Source organism: Condylura cristata, unplaced genomic scaffold, assembly GCF_000260355.1.
Source record: "Condylura cristata isolate star-nosed mole 26May11 unplaced genomic scaffold, ConCri1.0 scaffold00014, whole genome shotgun sequence".
NCBI classification, from domain to species: Eukaryota; Metazoa; Chordata; class Mammalia; order Eulipotyphla; family Talpidae; genus Condylura; species Condylura cristata.
The window spans coordinates 7,234,511-7,257,671 of NW_004567115.1; the positions used below are offsets into that span (position 1 = coordinate 7,234,511).

A 23,161-nucleotide genomic window follows, 5' to 3' on the forward strand; every position below is an offset into this window, starting at 1 on the left:
TCAGTTATTAAAAACACTTACTGAATGCCTTAATATAAATAGTAAAAATATGGCTCCTACCATTGAGGATCTTAAAGGCTAAGGGAAGAGAAAGACCAAAGTAATGATCACAGAAGAATGTGACAGAAGTTATCACCAAGGTGCTAAAGAAACATAGCAAATGTATACTTAGTTATGAACATTCAGAAACTTATAAATGACTTCCATAGACCTGACATTTAGTTTGGCATTTAGTGGACAAAAATTACAGGATTGAAGAAGAAAGGGATTTCTAGGTGAAGCATATAAAAATCATGAATATAAAGGAGCAAAAGTTAAAGGAGCTTCTAGACATGATGAATGAAGCAACACATAAAGAATACAAAATGAAGAAGAGGTTGGGTGAGAAAGGAAAAGCCTGGAAAATCAATAATTGATTCTAGTATACAACTAGAACTTTAATTTGTAGATGTCTACACTACAGTACAGCTACACAGAATTAGTCACACATACTGGTCCATAAAAACTGTCAAGGCAGTCATGTCTGACAGCTGAGTGAGTGCCATAAAATACTCATATGCCACAAGTCTACTTAGTTTAATGAAGATTAGTTACTTATTAGCAATCAAATAGACATCAAAAATATTTGAGAAAAACCCTCAAGATGGAAGAAAATTCCAGTAACCTGGCAAATGACCATAGCATATTATTTTAAGTTATACAAATATTTGATTCAGAATACTAGTTTCCAGCAAGAAGAATGAGTGAGACTCAATTATTTAGAGCTATATTACAAAAACTGCACAAGGCACTCTTTCAGACACTGGCAATAACATAGTAAGTGAATTAAGAGTCTACTTAATTAGTAGTCTTGGCTATCCAAAAAATACTAAGAAAACAAGAAGTATGCAAAAACATTTGAATGACCAGAAACTGTAGAACCCATGCATCTTAAAAGTCTCTTAATCTTATGCACAATTTTAACAAACACTAATAGTATATTAGCAGTAAGTAAAATGGAGGTGGGTTGACAGGGGTGGGAATGAGATTTACTTTATTCATTGACAGCATAAAAAATTTAACGTGACAGCCTGAACATAAAGGGGATAGAACAAAACTGTAAAAGCAAACACAGGAACACAAAAAAGCACAGCAGTCCAAGGCTTTTAGCTAAGGAATAAACAGTTGAACACAATCATAAGCAGTTTTGAAAATATTACTAAATACTATATAATAATTACTACTATCAATGCCAGCTTGAGTCATCTAGAAAATGTTAACTTACGTTCAATGAACTCTTTTTTAGGAGGCAGGGAAGCATGTAACACATTTTGGAAAAATCCATCAAAATAGTTAAAACAGAAAGCATAGATGCTCAAAAGTGTAGGCTTTGGTAAACAACCTTAAAACTTTATACAACAGAACTTATTCTTTCAACATATTAAACTTCTTATGGCCTAAAAACAACAATGCTTTCACTATGTCTATTTCATATTTGGAAGAACTTACTTCTAAATTCTTTCAGATTTTTATCCTCATAAAATCACTGGATAGGACAGTTACTGGGGACTGTGGATGGATTTTGGGACTATGAACTCTCTGAAATAACATGCAAAAATCTGTACCTAAGTTTACATATGCATTTTTCTGGATAAGTTCCAAAGTCATCATCTGATCCTTAAAGTCTTTGCCCAAAATAAGACCCCAGAATATAAGTATTGGCTAGAAAGTATTTTGAAGGAGAAAAACATGGTTAATTTACTCATGGAGAATGACTAACTTACCTCAAATTTCATTTCAATGAAATTAATATCAATGTAAATATAATTATTATGATACTGAGTTTTAAAATGTTTCTATACATGTAAATGTAATTATCAAGATAATGAGTTTTAAATGTTTCCAGACATGTGAGAGCATTTACATAGTATTCAACATAAGCTATAACTTTTAAAACATTCAAAAATTATGCTTACCTAATAAAAGATGCTAAAACATGTAACTAACCTACTTGGTAAGTTAGATATTTGGCATATGGCACTTATATGCCATAACTAATTCTTGGGTACTAAAAAATATAATGCATTTGGTTACTTTTAATAATTATTTGGACATACATAGTCATTCTTGCCAACCCATTCTAAAAAATTATGAAACAAAAAATTTTAACTCTTCCAGAATCTCCTCTGAAGCTCTCTACTAAGCTTAGCTTACATTTTCTTGGAAATACACTAAGCATGATGTTTGTTTCATAATTTCAGAATTTATAGCAGAAACTCTAATGTTTTTTACTTAATAGACTTTATGGATTAACTTAAACTCTCCATTTCTTTTATAAGATATAACAAATGACGCTCATGGATGCCAAGTTCTTATGATCACTAAATGATTCTAGTAAGACTGTATCCTGTTTCCACTGGTTAGGCTTCCCAAGTCCACTGGTTTATTCCGAAACCAGTTTGTGCCAGTTTTCCATGTTGTAATTATTTAAAAATCAAGCAAATGCTCTGAAAAGCTTCAAAATAGAAGGCCCATACCCATACAAAGTTACAAGGCGTGAGAAAGCTATAAAACTAACTCAGTCATACCATGAAAAATCTGTAAAAATTCTATACTTGAATTATTTTTCAAATATTTAAGTTCTAGCTTCACTCCAGAAAATCAACATGAAAACTGAAGCATTATGGGTATATCTGCATAAAAGGAAATTCAAATATAGATTTGTATTCAAAGTAAAAATCTCTCTCTAGTAAAGATGGGTAAACAAACAAATATGTAATACATACATATACCTTGTTGTTTGTTTTTTAATGATTCTTGCTTTAACTGACCATTTTGATTCTGTAAACACTGCTGGATTTTGCCTGACCACTTAACAAAAAAGAATCTTCTTGTACTGGATCTGTGATCTAGATACTAAATTCTTGCTTTACTCCAAAGGAACAAACTCACTTAAGTTCTAGAAAATAGAGCATACTGTAGGAACACAATTTTTAGTAAAATGTGTAACAAGATTAAAGTAGTTTATATGGTGTCACTAGTCAAATATTAATATTCTCAGTGTGTGTACATCATTATAGGAATATAGGGATATAAACTATAGCACTGCAACATGAAGCAGCAAAAAAAAAAAAAAATTACTGAAAACCAGGAAAAGACCCCACAAAAAAGCATAAACACAACTACCTGGCTGTTTGTGGTAGGTGAGTTCTCTGCTTGTTAAGCAGAACCATCGTTTCTTGAAATTCTTTTTTCCAATCCGAGTTCTTCCCTGAGCTCTTTTATACATCTCACTGTCAAACAAAAGACATAAGCACTTAGCTAGAAATGTTAAAAACTTGTTAGTCCAAAATAAAGAATAGTTCTTAATTTTGAGTATCATGAATAGTTATATAAGATTATGTTAAGTATATGAAAAGGCCTTTGCCATCTACAATTCTTGCATTCATTTTGGCCATACTAAGTCTTTAATATTAGTGCTGTTCAGAAGAAAAAGGACTGAGTGATTTTTCTCTGTAAATTCCAACAACACTACTTTAAGACTGAATAAATGCTGTTACTTTTTCCAGATACTTTAATAATCATAATCTTATTATATTTGTAAACTTATAGGACAGTGAGGTTAACTTGCCTGATTGATGTTACTTAAGCAGTTCCAGAATAGAGCAAAATCCCATATTTCCTCACTCCCAGACACATGCTCTTCATACTTACTTAATGTCTATAGAAACATGACTTTAATTCATGCCTAATTTCATTAAATTACCCTTCTTTCAGATGCACAGGTTCACTTGTACCACTGGACTCTTTAGTTTCAGTAGATGAAATTTCATCCAAGAACTAAGTGGAGAAATGGAGAAATAGTACACTTTGTGATAAGGGACATCATAAGTTGAGTTTGTCTTAAATGTCACTGACAATATTATGAAGTTTTCTTCATTATTAAAGAACACATGTAACTAATTTATAAATGATTAACACATATTTAACTATAGAGGAAGTCTCTGATTTATAGATGACAGTTATTTTAAAGATTATTCTTAAATTATTTAAAACACATACTTCATTTCTCTGTACAAATAATTCAATTCATAACTAGCTGTAATTCTAAAATCCATGAAAAGGTTGAATACAGAGCTCTACAAAAAGTTCTGTTTTTCATTTACAATAAACTCTTTTATGTATAGCATAACCTGAACTAGCAGAAGGCAATTTATAGTGTCTGTGTTTATCCTATTTAGGGTGAATGTTCATATACTGTACAGTACATGCCACATAAGCAGTAGTTGACTGGTAGGTGCCACCTCAGATCCCACTGGGGGTATTCCATAATACAGAGCATATATCTATTACTTTTTTAATTTCTGAAAAACTGAATTCTGGAGTACTCTTGGTCCCTAAGATTTTAAATAAAGGGTACAGGGTTATGAACCTAATATAATTAGGATAGGTAACTATGGCTTGGTAGCCAAATTCATTTTGCAGTCTGTTTTTTGTAAGCCCCATGAGTTAAGAATAGCTTTTACATTTTTAAAGGCTGTAAAGACAAAAAGAATATGTAGCACAGCCCCTAATGGTGAGGATAGTCTAAAATATTTACTCATTGATCTTTTACTTAAAAGAGCTGCTGACTAATATTATATATCCCTGACTTGAGCCCTAAGATACAGTCTCTCACAGTATTGGCTGAAATGTAGCTGGGTTGCCTGGAATAACTTGGAAATCACTACTTAGAAGCTTCCATAGAAAATGTGGGACCATGGTGGCTCAAGAAAATCTGAGGTACTCATCACACTAGGGAGGAGAAATCTAGCTTCATGAACTTGCTAATAACCTCAACTGGTCAAGAGCTTCCTGGCATGTGGTGTCTCTTCAAATTAGTAGTTCAAAGAATAATTCCTGTTTTTAGAGAGTGCAAGGAGTAATTCTTGTTCTTAAAGAGGAATCCTATTTTATTCCATAGATGATTGTATTCTTTAGTCTTTGCCATTTCCTTTATTATCGTGTACAGTGTTTGGTTTGGAACTTAAAAAAAACAAACAAACAAAAACTACATCCCCAGGGGGATTACAACTGAGATGGAAAAAAGCACAAATGATGTAAAAATAAACTATTATATCATTAAAAAAATTAAAACTTAAATAAAAATAAAAGTCCAAAAATTGAGGAAAAAAAAAAAACTACACCAAAACAAAGTACTTTACAACATGGATGGCTGGCATTGAGGTCCTAGTATCTGAACTAAAGTAGAATTTGTAGGCACAACCATTTTCTCCTAAGATTGATTACAGACTGCCCACTCAAACACACCTATGGGGTTCCCCAAGGGAATGTTTACTTGTAGTTTGCTGGAAAGAAGTCTTGTGAAAGAATGAGAACAGAGTTTCTTTTTGCATTATATGTGATGATACAGAACAAGTATCTGAGGAAACTAAAGAAGTGCCTTACACATCTTAGTTCTCACAGAAGGACCATGTAATAACAGAGTTTAACAATTACTTGAATATTTCATTTCTTACTATTTTCTTTAAGGCATCGATTTATTTGACACATTTACTGCTTATTTGTAACTCTGACATTTGTTGTTTATTTTATTTATAAGGAACTATGGGGTAAATATAGTTCTAAGGAGTGAAACAAAAATCAATAATTAAAGTGGATCACAGTAAGGGTATATGTACAGGTCCTCCTTTGCTCAGTGCAAACTTATTCCAGTGTAGTCAATAGTACTCCAAAAGAGGGAAAACAGTATTGCCAAACGGCCATGTTTGGACACTAAAACTTATTAATATGGTCACCCTTCTTACAGGCCTATTCAGGTTAGCCTTCTTAAACTCTGTGGGAACAGCACAGGATGCAGAGTTATATATAATCTTTTTCTTCTGGAGCAGTGGTCACTGTAAAGTACTACTATGAAATAACCAATGAGCTTCATAATACGTTTTTGAGGTTTCAAGCACTGCACACATACAGACTTAAGTAGAAAATTATAAAGAAAATCAGTATATTAGAGCAAAATATGTTACATCTATTTAACCAAATCTAAAGACAGTAGACAATATGGCTTGTAGGCCATGAGAATGTGAGTGGGTACTCAGAGCAGAACAGGAACAGAGAAACTCCTGGCACCATAAAGCTTTACTCCACTGACATTTTCAATTCCACATTCTGATTATATCAAGGAAAGAAAAATCAGATGCTACCACAGTCTAGGTCATTAAAAATGGAAAAACACCACCAGACAAAAGACAGTACACTATAATCTTGCCAGTGAAAGTCTGCCTACACGATACCAAAAATGTTTAAACTATGTCCTAAAAATAAAAGGACAGCTTTTTCTTTGCCTATTCTTTTGAAAGACTTTCTCCTCAAAAGCTTTCAATGGTTGCTTAAAATTTTGGATTAAGTTGCACTATTCCATACAAAAAAATATTCATTCGGCTTTAACTTTTTAAATCATTTTTACTTATTAAGTCCTTCAAAACAAAAACAAAAACAAAAACAAGTAGTTCAATAAAATATGTGGTGGAAATCAACTGAATCATGCTACAAAAAACTCAATTTGAAATCTTTACAATTTGGCCAGGTTAATTTGAATTGTTATAATTGTGATGAATAAGATACAGTACTTTCTTCAAGTTTAGATAAAATTCAAAATAGTTTTTATTTAAAGCTTATGTTTTTGTAATAAAGCTATATTTTGTTTAGGAAGATGTAGAACTAAAGAGCCAAGAAGTTAAAGATCTTTGCAAAACATCCTTAATGTCTAAGTATAGTAATTTTTCTATTTGCTAGGCCTCGTGTTAGTGTAGTATACTGTATACTGTATACTGTAAGTTTTTACACATTTAAACTTACAGTAACTTTCTTTAGGTTATTACCGTAAGTTCTCATTATTTGTATAATTGCCAATAATTTATATATTCTTTTATATTCAATTAAGTGCACATTACATGAAAAAAAGTCCAAGACTGGTACCAGAGTAAAATTCTTTTCCCCCTAGACCAGAGGTTTACAATTTTGTCCTTCAGGGGACACCTGGCAATGTTTGGAAATATTTTTAGTGGTCAAAACTGAGGCAAAGTTGGATCTAATTGGATGCTGCTAAATACCCTACAATATATGATGCCACTGTTAAGAAACCTAATCCTAGATATTCGTAATTTGCATGATTAAGACATTGGCAATAGCAGCTACTACTAAAACTCATTTAGCTATTTTCACAGTTGAAAGTTTAACATTACTATATTTTTTTTAACTGGGAATTGACTGCTAGGAATAATATGAATGCTATTTATCCATTGCTATATAAGAAATGCTATTTCCAGAATAAAACAATCATACCTTTTTAACTGCTGCAATATATCCTTCTTCTTGAAACATTTTGAAAAATTCACACATGAATGTCTCTTTGAAACTTGACTAAGGAAAAAAAACAAAGGATTTTAATACATTTAATAGAGAACTAAGAATATAATGGTTTGTATTTTTAAGTTGAGGATTAGGACTAAAAAAGATTCAATTACCTATTTTAAAAGAGATACAGGGCTTGTAGCTAAAGATTTCTCCCAACAATTCTTACACGATTATGGCACAAACAGATATATAGAAGGCTTCTACACCTGCTTACTGGACTCTCTCCCTCTTTTAGATCTATTAGTTTAAATGAAATACAATCTATCTAAAAAGATAGTTATTGTGTGCCTGTGTGTATAGCTTTGGTTTGAATTAGGAAAGGAGTGAGGGAAAAGAGATTTTTAGAGTATAACAATATTTAGAATGTGAATATAAAACAAAAGCCATACTTACCTTGCTCTTGGACAGACTCCCCCAGCTTCCCAAAGTTTGAATGGTTTTTGAGATGAGAGTTAATGTCCTAATTGTCTGTGCATCCTAGAAAAAGGGCAAGACACAAAATTATTAAGTTTTAAAAAAATAGAATTTATATAAAAAGTAGAGTCAGATGAATGGGATGCATTGCTCTAAAACAGTGACTCAAAAATATTCAACCAACCAGTGTAGATTAACAAAATCTAATTAATGGTGGGTATAACTCAGTGGATTCAGTATTGAAGAGACTAAAGAAATACATAACTGACAATTTCTCCCAAAGTAATTCTATGTAATAACATGTTACTTTGGAACCTCATGTCTTAATATTATATATAAGTTGTTTTTACATAAAGTCAATTTTGATTACCTACACAAACTGTATTCACTTTTAGAATGTCAACGGTATCTATTTTTTTATACCTTACAACTTAAAATGGAAGTTTGCAAATATTCTGTACTCAATCCACCCCTAAATAAATACAATTAATTTATATGACTTCTGTAATCATGGACGCAAACACCTAAATCCAACGTGGGAAGTAAGAATTCACCCATTTCACTTAGGATCTTAGAGGAGGCATTATTATCCAAGGTATTTTTTAGGTATACCAGAAAATATAAAGTATAAATAAAATTGACTAAACAGTGTTTCCTAAGTTCTTGCTCTTTTTCTTTTAACTTGAGGTATAACTTACATGCATGAAATGAACAGATTTTAAAAGCTGAAATGAGTTTTCACCAACTCAACATTTATACAACCAATTTCCCTATTTTGTTTAGGGGTACAAATAAATAGTATCTTCCATAAAAGACATACTCAAAATTTAGATATAGAAATGCTGTAGTTTATGTCAGAGACCCTGTCCCCGATCACAGATTATTGGGGGTTAGAACAAGCAGGGTCTCAAGGTGTGAGTGGTGTCAGAGAGCGGAGATTCCTAGAAAAGGGGGGGGGAAGGGGAAAAAAGGGGAACAGGCACAAGGAAAACACGGGAATCTGAGTTGGGTGCAAGTTTTCCTGCTCTGTCTTTAGCAGAGGTTTATTTTATACATTTCAAGCAAGAGTGGGATGACATTAGCATATGAAATGGGCTGAGATCACAATCACCTTTTTTCTAAGAATAGTCTGGGGTTGTTTTGACCTTTAGATGAGATTGTTAACATTTTTAAAATTAATCTGTCAAGGTTAAAATAGATACACAGATTCACAAAGTTTAAGACTAATATTACTATATTTACCACAATGAAGATTAACCAAAATAAAGTCCCTTAAACCTTATCTACTACTTAACGACTTTTATTTTCATTGAGACATCCTAGGGGGTAAAGTAAAGTGAAGGCAGGAAGAGTAAATTTCTTGTAAATTAAATTACAGTAAAGTTCTTTGAAAACTTGTTAGAAAGTTTAAGTGAATTTTCTTGAAGTCTAGACAGTAGAAAACCTGATCAGTTCTGAATAGGTGACAGGTGAATTTCTGTATCTAAAGACAAGATAGTAGAAAATTTGAGTGGTTACTTAGAAACTGAATAGAAGGCTATGTGAGATAGTAAGAGTGATGAGATTTGGGTTTTCCTCTGTCTGGGCAATGAAAGAGTATGTTTCAGTATTGCCTCAATATTGACTTTACAATTAACAGCAAACTGCTTTTATTAATCAGCCAGTTGTCAAATCACTTTCGACTTCAAGAGGAATTTCTCACCCAGGTGCAGTGCTTGCTTGTCTGGGCCAGGTAGCGCCTTAAGAGGCTAAGGCAATCCAATTGTAAACTAAAGGTTGTTCAGAATATTTTGATATTACGATTATACAAAAAAGGGAGGTCTTAACATAAGTTAGCATGGAAAGTCTGATTTTTCAGAGCATTTCCCCTCCACCCGTATCATGTCTGTCGAGAGAGGTTGCATAGCTTGTGTCAAGTTTTTTTTTAAAAAAATTACTTAATTCTTTTAATATCGTCACATTGAAATACACAGTTACTAAAAAAGGAGACACCAGGATACAATACAATCTGGAAAAGATTGAAAATCTTGGATATGATCATTATGATATACCTTTAGAAAGAGTTATATACCTTAATTAAGGCTATTCATAAAACATTTTGGCTAGAATACCCAGGATGCCATTCTATGTATAAAAGGTCTGTACAATTCTGTCTTTAAAGAGTATAAAATTCTTAACATGCTAAAAAACAGAATTCGAACTAAATTTCACCAAGATGTCCCTGTTCAAATTTAGTTTTAAAATCAGCATTTAGGTCATTACTCCCTGAAAGAGAAAAGCACATTTTATACAATTTCAGCCTATCATAGGTTTGGTTATATCAACATGGCCTTCACTGTTATTTGACAATCATGTCACTTAGATAATGTTGATCACTTGGTATACTCTACATACAATCATTCCCCTGCTATCAACTAAAATCATAATTTTTCACAGATGTCTAGTACTCTAAACACCTGGAATTCAGTAAAAGCCTGGCATTGGCATATAGTAGATGCTATCTAACATTTATTAAATACAACTGAAACATCCAATCGTCACCTCAAAACATTCTGTCCTTTTTCCTATGTATGAGATCAAACTATGAAATTACTGCTATTTGGCTATTTTTGATCTATAATAAAATAATTTCACATGATTTGCCATATTTCAAAGAAGGAAGTGGTTCTGTTCCCCCAATTTTACCCTATATCACTTTTTCTTTTATGGATATTCACTCTGATTGTTCCAGGTTACTGATCTGGCATTCTTCTCTTTTTAATTTCTCCCTTTCTTTTGGTCTTGTTTCTTCTATTTAAACCCACACATGGGTTTCCCCATTTTGAAAGGTTCATCATTTGACAGGCTCCCTCTCTGGGCTATACTTTTCAAACATTTACTGAGCATCAATCTACTTTTCCTTGAAATTTTCATTACCTTCAAACAATTCAAACTTACCCAGTCCCTGCTTCTAAGGTGTTACTAGTCACATACTGAAGACCATAAACAGATGATTATAAAATATGACAAATACCATGACAGAGAGAGGCAGAGAGTGCTATAGGCACACATGAGAGAGGCACCTAACATAGGCTAAAGGGTTAGAAAAGAGTACCTTGACTGAGTTTCAAAAGGAGCTAACAATGGGAGAACAGGGGGGTATAATGAGAAGGATGGTAGTCTTTTTGTTTGTCATGAAACTTGTGAAAGAGAATGGCCTACCACATTAATGCTAACATAACCATATTTTAATTAGTTTTTAAAAAATTCATTCAGGTGTGCATGCACACACATCTGTACATAACTGAATCTGCCTAGCAGCAGAGCAAGCACAATTCTGACATGTTACCTAAGTAAAACTACCTTGCTCTATTCTTTAATTTGCACTCTGATTTTCTTCTCTTCATCACGAAAACTGGTTTCTCAAAATTCAAAGAACTTCTAAATGTAAAAAAATCCAACAAACTTTTAGTCGATTCTTTCTCCCCAACTATTCGGTAATTTTCAATACTGGGATTGTTTCTTGTTCTCAATTTCTATTGTATGAACTTCTTACACTGATATTAATCAGATGTTAATTTTAGATTTAAGTATATATTGGGTTGTTGGAAAAGTCAAGGCATATTAAAAAGTGTGTCATGACTTCTGACAACACAATAGCTTTAGATACCGTATCTTAGGTATTTGCTCTATTTTTCTTAATTAGTACAAAGAGTCTTAAAAAGAAGGTATAAAATTACATTTAAAAGTCAATAATACACATATGACAACCTGAGCAACCCATCTGGCATACTGATCGGAAAAGTGGCCTATTAAAATACAGAGTTTGTGGTCAGCAGGACTTTACTGCAACATATGTTATGAAAATGCAGATCCAACTCTGACTACAGGGGTCACAACCTCAGAAGTAGGAGTTCTGTTTATGCCCAGAATGCTGCTACCAAGCTTTTGCTGCCAAAGTGATACAGCATGTGAACAAAAGGATACTGGCCCACTCACTGCTGTACTATTCACAGACCATTTGTCCTTTGGCAAGAAAGATGTGCTGCACCCACAGCAGCTTGGTTCTAATTCAGTTCTCAAAATTAAACGAGAGATCAATGTAATACAGCTGTCAAGAGGAGACATGGCCTTCAGAGTCCACTTCTACCCACCCAAACCAGGCAGCTTCCCCACATAAAATTAGTCAGTGATTTTCCAAGGGCAGGGAAAAATCTTCCTATACACTGCTTTCTCCAGTGCTGAGCACTGTGCTTGATACATTCGGTACTCAAACACCTGCTTGCCTGAGAGGCAGGATGGAGCAGATGTAAGCTCATAAACTGAATGAATCAGAATCCTGGCTCAATTCAATTCAGGTTGATTAAGATTAAATCATGATTTCTTAGTTACGACTTTGAAGAAGTTCCTGAATTGTGATTTTTCTTATAGGTAAATAGGAATGATTATCAATAAAATTTACCTCATGGGGTCACTGGGAAGACCAAAGCATAAAATACTAAGAACAAAGCCCAGTACAAAGTAAGCACTAAATGTTGACTATTATCATGTCATAAAAATCACAGGAAAAGCAATTAGAAAAGATTATAAAGTATTTGGAATACTAAAGATAAAAGAATTGTAAAAATACATGAAGCTAACAGAGTAAAATTGAGTCTTAAAAGTAAATCTATGCAGTGCAGTTTCAAATGTAGTAATTAAAAAGGACTTCAGAACAAAATGATTATATGCTTTTAAAAATATTTAAATCTCATCATATTTACAATATTAACTTAGATGAAGGTAAAAATAGGTATACCAAACAAATTATGTTTAGTAAAAGTTTATCTTTAAGAGGCCCTCCCTGGTGGCGTAGCGGGGTAAAGCGCAGCACTAAGAATTGAAAGCTACTTCCGCATGAGTTCGATCCCTGCCTGCCCTGGAGGTGACCACATGGCCCGGCAAACCTCTCCTGACCCGCCTGCTGCTCCCCTTAGCAGTGTACTTCATTGATCTGCCTGTTCTGCCCCCCACTCTGTCTCTGGTGAATCTTCTCACTGCCCCTGCCACTCTGGGCTGTACCCCAGTTCTGTATGAATAAATAAATAAATTTTTTTTAAAAAAATTTACCTTTCAGAAATGAACCTTTTCAAATATCTGTGACATTTTAAAATGTCTGCTATTTTAAACCTCTTAAAAAAAAAGCCTTTTGTGGGAATTTACAAACATATACAATAGCAAAAGGAGAACAAATGAATCCTTTTTGTATTCTTCACCATTTTATCAACATTTTAGTACTTTTGTGTAATCTTTTAAATATAATTTAAAAAAACAGAATTTTGAGCCTTTTGAAAGACTGAAATGGCACCAAAAAATTCCCAGTACATTTAACTATCAGCTGTAAGACAACACCGCCAAATAAAAATGGCTTCTTGTTTCATCCTTTTCTTCATTGTAATAAAAATAAATAAAAGTGGAATAAAGTTTTGAGAAGAACACCACTTACTGGATGATGAGGTCGCAAATGAAAAGTATGAGGTGAGACTACGGCTACAGCAAAGAAACGAAGAAACACAAAGCTGCTCACTGCAGAATATTGAACATGAGGGTCATCTGCAGGAAAAAATGGTGAAATGTCATGCACAAAAACACTGAATTAAAACACAATGATGACAAAGTAAAAAATACTGAAAAAAAAAGTGTAAACTAAACAGGAGATCTATATAATTTGTTCAGTAAAGACTGAGCAGAGGGAGTCACAGTAATGACTGACTAAATTAAAAGGGAAAATCCTATGACTAGAAATCATCTGAAAGAAATAATAAAGAAAATGTAAGGCAAAGTTGCTAGGTTTTCAGAAATATTTTGGAAATATACTTTTCATTTGCAAGAATATTTTCAAAATCACAATAGAAAATAAAAGTGGCACCGAGCATCAGCTAGTGGTTAAATACTCAACATCTTAAGGGTAGGATAGGAAATTGTTTTAGTGTAAGATAATATTTCAATTTTCCCCTCAAAATTTTTGGTAACATCAAAGGTGATACAATAAAGTAATTAGGCAGAAATCTTTATTCTTAAAAATTTACCAATATTCCACAAAAAATACTAGTGAATAATAGACAACTTGTGACTCTGATCCTGTTACGTAAAACTTTCATTTCAAACTGGAGTCAATACTTAGCTCAACAACCGGATGGTGGCAGAATGTCTGAATTTGGCTTGAATTTAATTTTTTAGGTCATTCACTGGGGTAGTCACCAACCAGTCATTTAACTACCAGTTTTGTTTTTTGCTTTTTTGTGTGTAAGATAATGTTTCCCAGTCACTGTATCCCCTCCCCTCCATAACTTCCCACGTATTAAGAAGCACAAATGAGAAATGACAACAATATTTTATAACAACTGAACTATCACTACAGTATAGTGATGAGGACAAGAACACAAACTACCAGAGCCAATGAAAAGATAGTTCACATTTATAAAAAAATCAAAAGAGGTTTTAGATCATTTACATAAATAAGAATTAAATAGCTAAGGGGTATTTAAGGCTTAGATCACTAGATAGAGTACTAGGACGAATGTATGCTTTGCTGTAGGCCACGTCCAGGTCTGAGGCCCTCCTTGTCTCTGGGCCAAATTGGACACTAGGCAAGTAACTTTTCTAAGTCTATTTATTGTCTACCTCATGCTGTTGTCTAGACAGAATAGGAGACAATGCAGGTTAGCACTGTGCCTGTATATTAATTATTCAACGTGGTTATCATGACCTAACACACTGTTTAGAAATATAATTTCAGTTAATATCTGTTCCTCTTATAGTGTTATAAAGACTAGGTTAAGTGTATTTATTTGAAGTTAACTGTTTATGTTTTTACTACAGTTAACAAAAACACCACGGTCTGAATTTATCTGCATGTTAGTCCCATCACTTTAACACCGGGTAAATTAGTGGAGGGTGAGACAATGCACACACATGCACAAACATAGTAAAATAGTATAATTTCTTCAGACAGTCACAGAAATAAGATTAGTTTCACAGTTAGGAACAAACTGATAGTTTAAGAGCTTATCTCCTTGTACCCTCTTCCAACCCCATTATAGACAGATCTGGAAACTTAGCTATAGCAAGTTTACTTATCAAAGACACGTATAGTTAGAAAAATTCCAGGAATAATAATCAGATATTACAACACTTACTTTTATGAAATGTTTTCCAGCAAAGCCTTTATATAGCTACTCTTACAAAATTAAATTCTATGTATATAAACTAGAGGTTTCTAATGTCTAGCACCATTTCTAAAAAAAAACCTTTCACCACCAAAACCTTACTATTCTCAAATATGGTCAGTTATATAGAACTAAAAACTCTCACTATTTAAATGTATGTAAGTAGAGATGTAGTAAGTATACAAATAACAAGTGTTCTTGTTTACTATATTTAACGATCCTATATAAGCACATAGTATAAAATTTTACTTATATTATACAGTTCTAAATTTTTACCTTTTTAAAATTGGTGATTTTCAATTGCTCTCTGTATAAAGCTACCATTGTACTAGAATATGTTTTGAGATTATAAGAAGATAAATGAGATGTTTCATGAAAAAAGTCAGAATTATTTTGAGAACTTAAAGACTATGAGCATTATATAGTTCACAGAAATCAAAATACAAAAAATATTAAGTACAGACAGAGAAAAGGTATGTTTTAATAAATAAGGTACTTACTAGGAAATCTTTGAGTAGCCATTTGCCTTAGTGAATAAAAGATGTCACACATTACAGTGGGGCAGCTCATACTTGATTTTACAATTGTACTGAATAACTTGTCTACGTAGTAGCGCAGATTCTCCTGTAGGATTTTAGAGATATATGTTAAGATGTTGTCACATCTTAAATAGCTTTTATGGAAAAACTGCAGGAAAATAAGGTCTCTTACATACTCACTACCCAGTATTTTAGAAGTTTGTAGCCCTTCTCTAAACTTATTCAGGTACAAGAACATTTATTTTCTGACCTCATTTGACAAATGGGATTTAGACTACCTTGATATAAGAGGAATAAACTTTATAAGAGCACCAGAGAATAAAATGAACCAAAAGGAACACAAGACAATAATGGGTAGCATGGTACTATTATATACTTCAGTGAAAACTTGGGACCCTAATAGTCACTGTTTCTCCAGAGGCAACTAAAATTAGTATAAAACAATCAAATCATTTTTCAACATGCTTGACCAACTTGACTCAAAGATGCAACCAAATATAGCCTTAGTCCATTATTGTTACTAGAGCAAAAAACACAAACAAGAAAAAAAAAAACTGTGAAACTCAACGAGGAAATAACATCCTAAAAACTAGACATAGGAAATGCTACAAATAGAATGGGCATTATATGAAGAATAAAAAAACATAGCTTCTCTCCATATAACATTATTACAACATAAATGGGAGATAATTATACCATGAAGGCCAATTTTAATGAGATTATACTGTTAACATGGACTTACCTTATTATTTTCTACATTATCTCCCTCTTTTAATTTAATAGGATCGATTTCACAGGATTTAGAAGAGTCACAGATCTGGAAAGTAGATTAAATTTTTATTTAATTCCTTTGCTTAAAAATTAGCTAAAAATATTATTCTGATAATACAATTATAAAAATGAAAACTGTAATGAAGTTTTAAACCTCCATTTAGAGATAAAATATACAATATTCACAAAAAACTACATAAAAAAGGATTCTTACATATTTGAAACTCTCACTAAAACAGAAATTTACTATAAAGAAATAATTATGTAGAATATATTATAATGCACCCTTTGAGTAAAAATCCACTGATGGACAAGTTAAGTCATTTACTTCTAATGTGTTTTAGCCTTATTCCTCTAGTAATAAATGAATGCATGTATCATTCTACTCCATAGGTCACTTGATGAAAGAGATGTGATAGTAAAGTCATACAAGCAATTATATCACAGGTATATGCTGTACCTCATCTAGAATGGGTTTTAATGTTACTTTCAGGTAGTGCCCTCCCACTATTTTCATCATCTCATCCAAACAACGGGTAGCCAAGGAATTTCCTCTAAATATTGTGTTTGCATCTCTGAAATATAAAAAGAAATAAGGTGAAACCAAGTGTAAAAGACTGTGAAATCAATGATAGATATTTAACTTTGACCACGTATTTAGTAATTTTTACCAGGCATTTCAAAGATTGCTGCCACTAGGACTGTCAAACATAGCAAGATGACATTCCAAGAAAATAAGGTAAAAGAGTACTTATGATCTATAAACTGGATTATGTATGTGTGTGTGTGTGAAGATGTTTGTGTGTAACAACAGGTGTGTCAGAACAGAACTGGAATGGGAAGACACCTGACTACTTTTTATAATGCCGTCATGTACATTTAAGGATGACACATACTGCATACGAAAGAACCCTTTTTACTTGGTGTATCATTTGTGGCCATTAAAAAGCAAAGACAAATAAAAGGAAATCTTGACAGTGAGCTAGAAAAAAAAATATCTTTATTGTTGGCAAACATTGCTTACTTATAAAACTGTCTTTTACTACTTAACATGTAACGGACTTTTCAGACTACTTCACAGTAAAGCCACTCAATACAAAAGAACAAGTGATTATAAAAGCAATTTGGTAACCCAGGGTTCAATTTTACCAATACATAGTTAATAGAGAAAAAAAAAATTCTTACTGTGTGTCCTTCAAGTCTAATTCAGCCACTGCTGTGGCAAAAGGAACAAGTTTATCATGGTGTAGCAGCAATCGTACAAGGGGCAAGACAGCATCATTTTTATCTCTACATATTTCACCCAAAATGTAAGCAGCTGAGGCAGAGATCGGCTAGAACATAAAAAGGCAGAAAGCACAAATTCAAGGGAACATGATTAAATGTTCAAACCCTAACCTGAAAAGGACACTCAAATATGTTCACTATCACTGTTTCATAGAATAATATTTAACTTTCTAAATTTTTACCAGAAGTGAAATTGTGAACACACATTGGAATCAGTTTTCTGGTTCAGATAAATTAAATATAGCTATATATTTTTTATTGAGAATAAAATATGATTCTCAGGACAGAGTTATTTTAAGTCTTTTCATCATACACACAGGATTTTTAAAGTACCTGGACATCTGGTGATTTTAGCAGCAAAGTTTTCAAAGGAGCATAGTACTCTGAAGGAAGCACATAGTCTTCTGTATAACATATATTCAACCGAAGAGACCCCAGGTCATCAGTTTTCGATGACTTGTTTCCATTGTCTCTTGGCTGTAGCAAGTACCTAAAGTAAAAATATAATCATTACCAAGTGGTGGTAATGGACATCCAAGCCAGAGAGGTAAGGGAACAGCTAAGTAGAGTATAAAAAAACTAAACCAAAGAACTCAATTTCATATTTAAAGTTAGGACACTTCAGAAGTACCAGACTATTAATCTTAAAAGGCTTAATGTTGCTTATATAATGAACTAGAAAGCTGTAATGAACTTTTTCTTAAAAAATATTTATTTATTTATGCTTACAGAACTGGGGTGTAGGCCAGAGTGGGGGGGGGGAGAGGATTCACCAGAGAAAGTGGGAGCAGAACAGGTAGACTGACAAAGTACACTATAAAGGGGAGCAGCGGGCGGGTCAGAAGAGGTCTGCCACTCCATGTGAGTCAGCTCCCTGGCTGGGGATCAAACTGGTGCTGCAGTGGCTTCAGAGAGATTCCTAATGTGGTGCTTTAACCCACTGTGCCACTGTGCCACCAGGGAAAGCCTAATAGACTTTTATTAAATAAAAAACTGCAGCTATAAAAAAAATTAAGATCTGAAAGAACAAGAATATGATTACCTTTAAAGGTTTGACAAAAAAAGTAAAACATTTAAAAATCCAACTAAATGTAAGAAACATGCATGTAGTTGTAGGTAAAGGCAGAAAATATATATATATAAAAGAGGCAGCTTTAAATATTCAAGCTAAGAGAAATGCCTAAAAATCAAGAGAAGTTTATAGAATCCAAACCAGAAATCTAAAAGTTAAATGTTAAAAATTTTTATTATGGAAATTTAAAAATACATATAAAAGTAAAGACATTGAACCCTCATGAATTCATCACCTAGCTTCCATAATTATCAACACAGAGCTATTCTTCTTTAAGCCACACTTCTACTTAGCCCTTGCATTATTTTGAAGCATATGCAGGTGTCATAATTTCATCTATAAATATTTCGGCAGATATAACTATATATAACTGTATGTATATGTAGTTATTTACACTCTATACTTACATATATACTTGAAGACAATCACCATCCAGAATTTTTCTTTGAATCTATGAAGTCCCCCTTTAAGAGAGTTCTTTAAGAGATCAGGTAGCTTGTCCTATAGAATTTTCACACTGTGGTTGTGTTAACGTTACCACTAGTTTCATAATGACATTTAACATATTTCTTTGTATTTCTTGTATATTGGAGGGTTAGATGTAGAGGCTTGGTTAGATTAAGATTTGATATTCTGGCAAGAACACTTCACTGACAGTGTTGTATAGTTCAACTAAGAGGCACTAATACTGGTTTCTTTTTTGTGATATTAGCAGTCACTGATGCCTAATCATAAATTTTTACCATTATGCAAAATGGCAACTTGACAATTCTAACATTTTGCCTTCACTTATTACCTATGAAATGATAATTCTACAATTTTAGTATTTTCCCTCCACTTATTAGCTAAAATATTCTTGATAAATTAGTAATTTTGGTATTTATTTTTTATATTTGTCATGTATGACTTCTCCTAACAGACTAATTTGTTTAAAACCAGAAGAGTGGAGGGCTTAATAAAATTTTTATTACTTTGTAAAATATGATAAAACAAAATAGAACTAAAGAATTTAAGCAAAATTTAAATGATGAGGAGATGGTAATACTGGGAGAAGAAATTACGTAGAAATTGCATCACTACACCCAAAAGGAAATTTTCTGTCTTGGAAGAACCACCTTTAGAACTTCTGCTCTCTGGTTTAAGATATAATGATTTGAAGTTCTGTGCAAGGAAATAACTGGAAATAAACCTATTAGCAAAGGTGACCCAGAAGTATCTCTAAAGAAGTACAGTTGGCTTATGCTGAAAAGGGCAATATTGTGGTCCATTTCCTTCAATCAGTATGTTCTCTATTCTCTAGCCTCACAAATTTGTAATAGTTTTATCAGCATTAACTAAAAGTGAACCTGAATTACAATAACCAGGCAGAGACTAATATATTTGTAAAGTATAAGGCAAATCACTACATTTATGGAAAGAAAAACAAAAGAGGCAAGTAGTAAAAGATACATGTTTTTGGGTTACTGATCAGTTTTATTAGGAAATGTTCATTCAGAAAAGGTGATTGATAGTAGCAACTAAGAACTCCCTCACCATCACCCCCATATATCAGTATTTATCACTTGGTTTCAATAATTACCATCACTTTTCATAGTGTTTCATTTATAGCTCTCATTTTGACTAATAACATTTTTTGGCCTGTTAATAGAACTTTTACATCATTTGATTAATATTTTACCTGTCAGTAAAGTATAACAATGTCAAATTATAAAAGGCACTCTGGTGAATACAGATACAGGCAGAGATCTAAGTGGTCTTTAGAATCGCTCATCAAAGACAATAGTTTTACAAGGAACAGTATTGCTTCTACAGCAGAATCCCATATTCTTGATTATGCTCGAGTGGTTAGAACCCATGCTTGCCTCTTTGTGATGCTTTTTATTGTTCTAGATTAATTTGTGTCTAGTTTAACTAGTGTTTTCATGTATGGTAGAATAAAATCAGCTGTATTATGTTTACAACCTGGGCTGCCTCCCCACCCATCTTAAACAGTGTTCCCGAACTTTAGGCAGATTTATAGTGTTTTGGTTTGTTCTACAGGAATTTTACTCAGAAAGTAACTTCTCCTTACCTTCAAATTAGTAAGGGAGAAAGTATACTTTCTCTCTGTTACTCTTTTAAGTCATAAAATATCACCTAAAATAGGTCTAGAATCCTGGCATTGGAAGGCTTAAGTCAGTGCTAAGCCAGTTATTTTTATGTATACAAGGTGTTAGGATGGTTTGAATTCTATAAACTTTCACTGATTTTTAGGCCTTTCTTTTTCCTAGGATGGTTTGAATTCTATAAACTTTCACTGATTTTTAGGCCTTTCTTTTTCCTAGAATATTTAAAGATGCCTCTGTTTCTACATACATATTTTTGTCTTTACTTTCCCACTTACTTCTTTAAATACCAGGGAACATTTTGATTTTCATCTAATAATGTTTTTATAAGTAAGGGAATTCAAATCTTGGTTGCAGTACATTTCTTAAGAGTACAAACTATGGAGTCAAGAGTTTGTCCAGTTGTGTGACCTTACGCAAATCACTGCATTTCTGTACTTGTTTCCTTATCTGTTAAGTAAGTAGTAATAGTATCTAACTGATTTAATCATTAATCTTAAACCATCCTCACAAATAGATCACATAGTAAAGCACTTTCTTAGCCTCATACACAGTAAACACTATGTAAATGTTACTTATATAATAATTATAATAAACTCATTGTTTACATAATTTTGTAAATATGATTATTTTACAATGTGGTTACAAGGCTCAGTATATCTGAAGGAAATAAAAAATTCTCAAGGTTTACTAAATAAGGGTAATCTAGTATGCCTAAGGTTTAAAAATACAAAAAAAGAAATCTCAAGTATATTTTCTTTAGTTTTTGAATGATGTCTGTTTGCATCAAAGAACATGAAATGGAAACAGATAAATTATGAACTATATTTGACATTTAGCTACTCTACACATACTTTCCTCATTCATGAAAGTAGAGATATAAAAGTAACCCTTATGTTCTCAAAAATCAGCAGTTTTGATAGCTTTTTACCAGAAAAAATCAGTATTTGAAAAATTTTAAACACAAGATTTGTATAATTACAACTGAACTAGGCAGAAAAAATTATAGTAACCTGTACATAATGCTACAGAGGCTGGAAAGGAGATGTTCAAAGGCAGCTCTACCTAGGTGAAGGTTATTCTGGTTCCAGAAATGTTGTTAACTCAGTTCCAAAATGAATCAAAAGATTTTTACTAGAATACAGGACAACATTTAGCCAACTGGAAACCCAATTCACCTCAAGTAAAATATTATTCTAGTTTATAAGGTGCTTACATGAAAAAGAAAAATCAAACTACTGTTTTACTACCATTTATTTACTTAAGAGATTTATATTTATTTTCTTTTATTAATGTCCAATTTTACATTATGAATCACTGTGTGTGGAGGAGAGAATTACTGTATCAACTAGTACTATATATTCACACGAAGATTTTATACACATTTAGTTCTATGACTTAAGAGGTAACTGGTAAAATGAGACTGAACTAGATTATCTCTAAGTCTTGCTTTACTTACAACATTTCAAACAATGGAATATTGTCCAAAAAGGAAAAAAGTGGAAATTCTATATGTACTGATGTGAAATAATAGTGATTACAATATAGCTATTAATAACAAGAGCACTGAGTTATACTCAGGGTCACAGCACATGGCTGACTGGATGTGAATGCATTTCAAACAACTCTGGGAAGTAACTATTTGTATTCTATCAATTTTAAAGTAAAAAAAAAAATTAAGACAAACAGGTGGTGTTTCATTCTACAGGCAGTTTCATTTAGAGTCCATACTATTAATCACCATCTAGTCACCAAACATTTAAGTTCTATTAACCAAACATGTTTATTGAAGTTCTATTAACTATTAAAAGAAAAGAACATGTTATAGAGTAGGATACTGTATGTATACATGTGTATGATGAAGGGGAATTTAGAACACACATATTTACACACACAAAATTTGCCTATATATACCTAAAATGATCCAGAATCTTGAAACAGTAACTGCCCCAAAAGAGAGAAAAGAATTAGCTGAGGCATAGGAATATGAGGCATATTTTTAACCTTTTGGCCTGTGAGCCATGTAATATTAAGTATTATTACTTATTCTACTATCTACAAAGATTAATGCTAAAACTAATTAATATCAGCAACAAGCTAATTCAAGCATTTAATAGATATTCAGAATAAAGACTACAGATCATTACTAAGAAATCCAAGAAAGGACTGTGAAAATGACTGGCTTGTGTTATAATTTGAGAACAAAATTAATTTGTCACCATTAAAAATTCATTTCTAGCCCTCCCTGGTGGCGCAGCGGGTTGAAGCACTGCACTGAGAAGCTGGAGCCACTTCCGCATGAGTTCGATTCCTGCCTGCCCTGGAGGTGACCACATGGCGTGGCAGACCTCTCCTGACCTGCCCGCTGCTCCCCTCAGCAGTGTACTTCAT

The 23,161-nt window shown here is 32.7% G+C and overlaps 1 protein-coding gene across 6 annotated transcripts in view; it reads right to left on the reverse strand.

Moving 5' to 3' along the window:
• The window catches only part of RASA2 (RAS p21 protein activator 2), a 106,401-nt gene that overhangs the window by 13,052 nt on the left and 70,188 nt on the right, over nt 1-23,161 (reverse strand). For 3 of the 6 annotated variants that reach the window (XM_012724924.1, XM_012724919.1, XM_012724923.1), the window contains exons 10-20: nt 17,927-18,083; nt 17,492-17,640; nt 16,767-16,881; nt 16,278-16,352; nt 15,497-15,620; nt 13,274-13,380; nt 7,789-7,872; nt 7,324-7,401; nt 3,746-3,819; nt 3,163-3,272; nt 1,265-1,276 (exon numbers count right to left, since the gene is read on the reverse strand). In XM_012724924.1, the coding sequence (XP_012580378.1) occupies nt 1,265-1,276; nt 3,163-3,272; nt 3,746-3,819; nt 7,324-7,401; nt 7,789-7,872; nt 13,274-13,380; nt 15,497-15,620; nt 16,278-16,352; nt 16,767-16,881; nt 17,492-17,640; nt 17,927-18,083 (1,085 nt within the window). The remainder of the gene's footprint in view (nt 1-1,264; nt 1,277-3,162; nt 3,273-3,745; nt 3,820-7,323; nt 7,402-7,788; nt 7,873-13,273; nt 13,381-15,496; nt 15,621-16,277; nt 16,353-16,766; nt 16,882-17,491; nt 17,641-17,926; nt 18,084-23,161) is intronic. The other 3 variants (XM_012724921.1, XM_004682149.2, XM_012724922.1) reach the window with 3 other exon arrangements.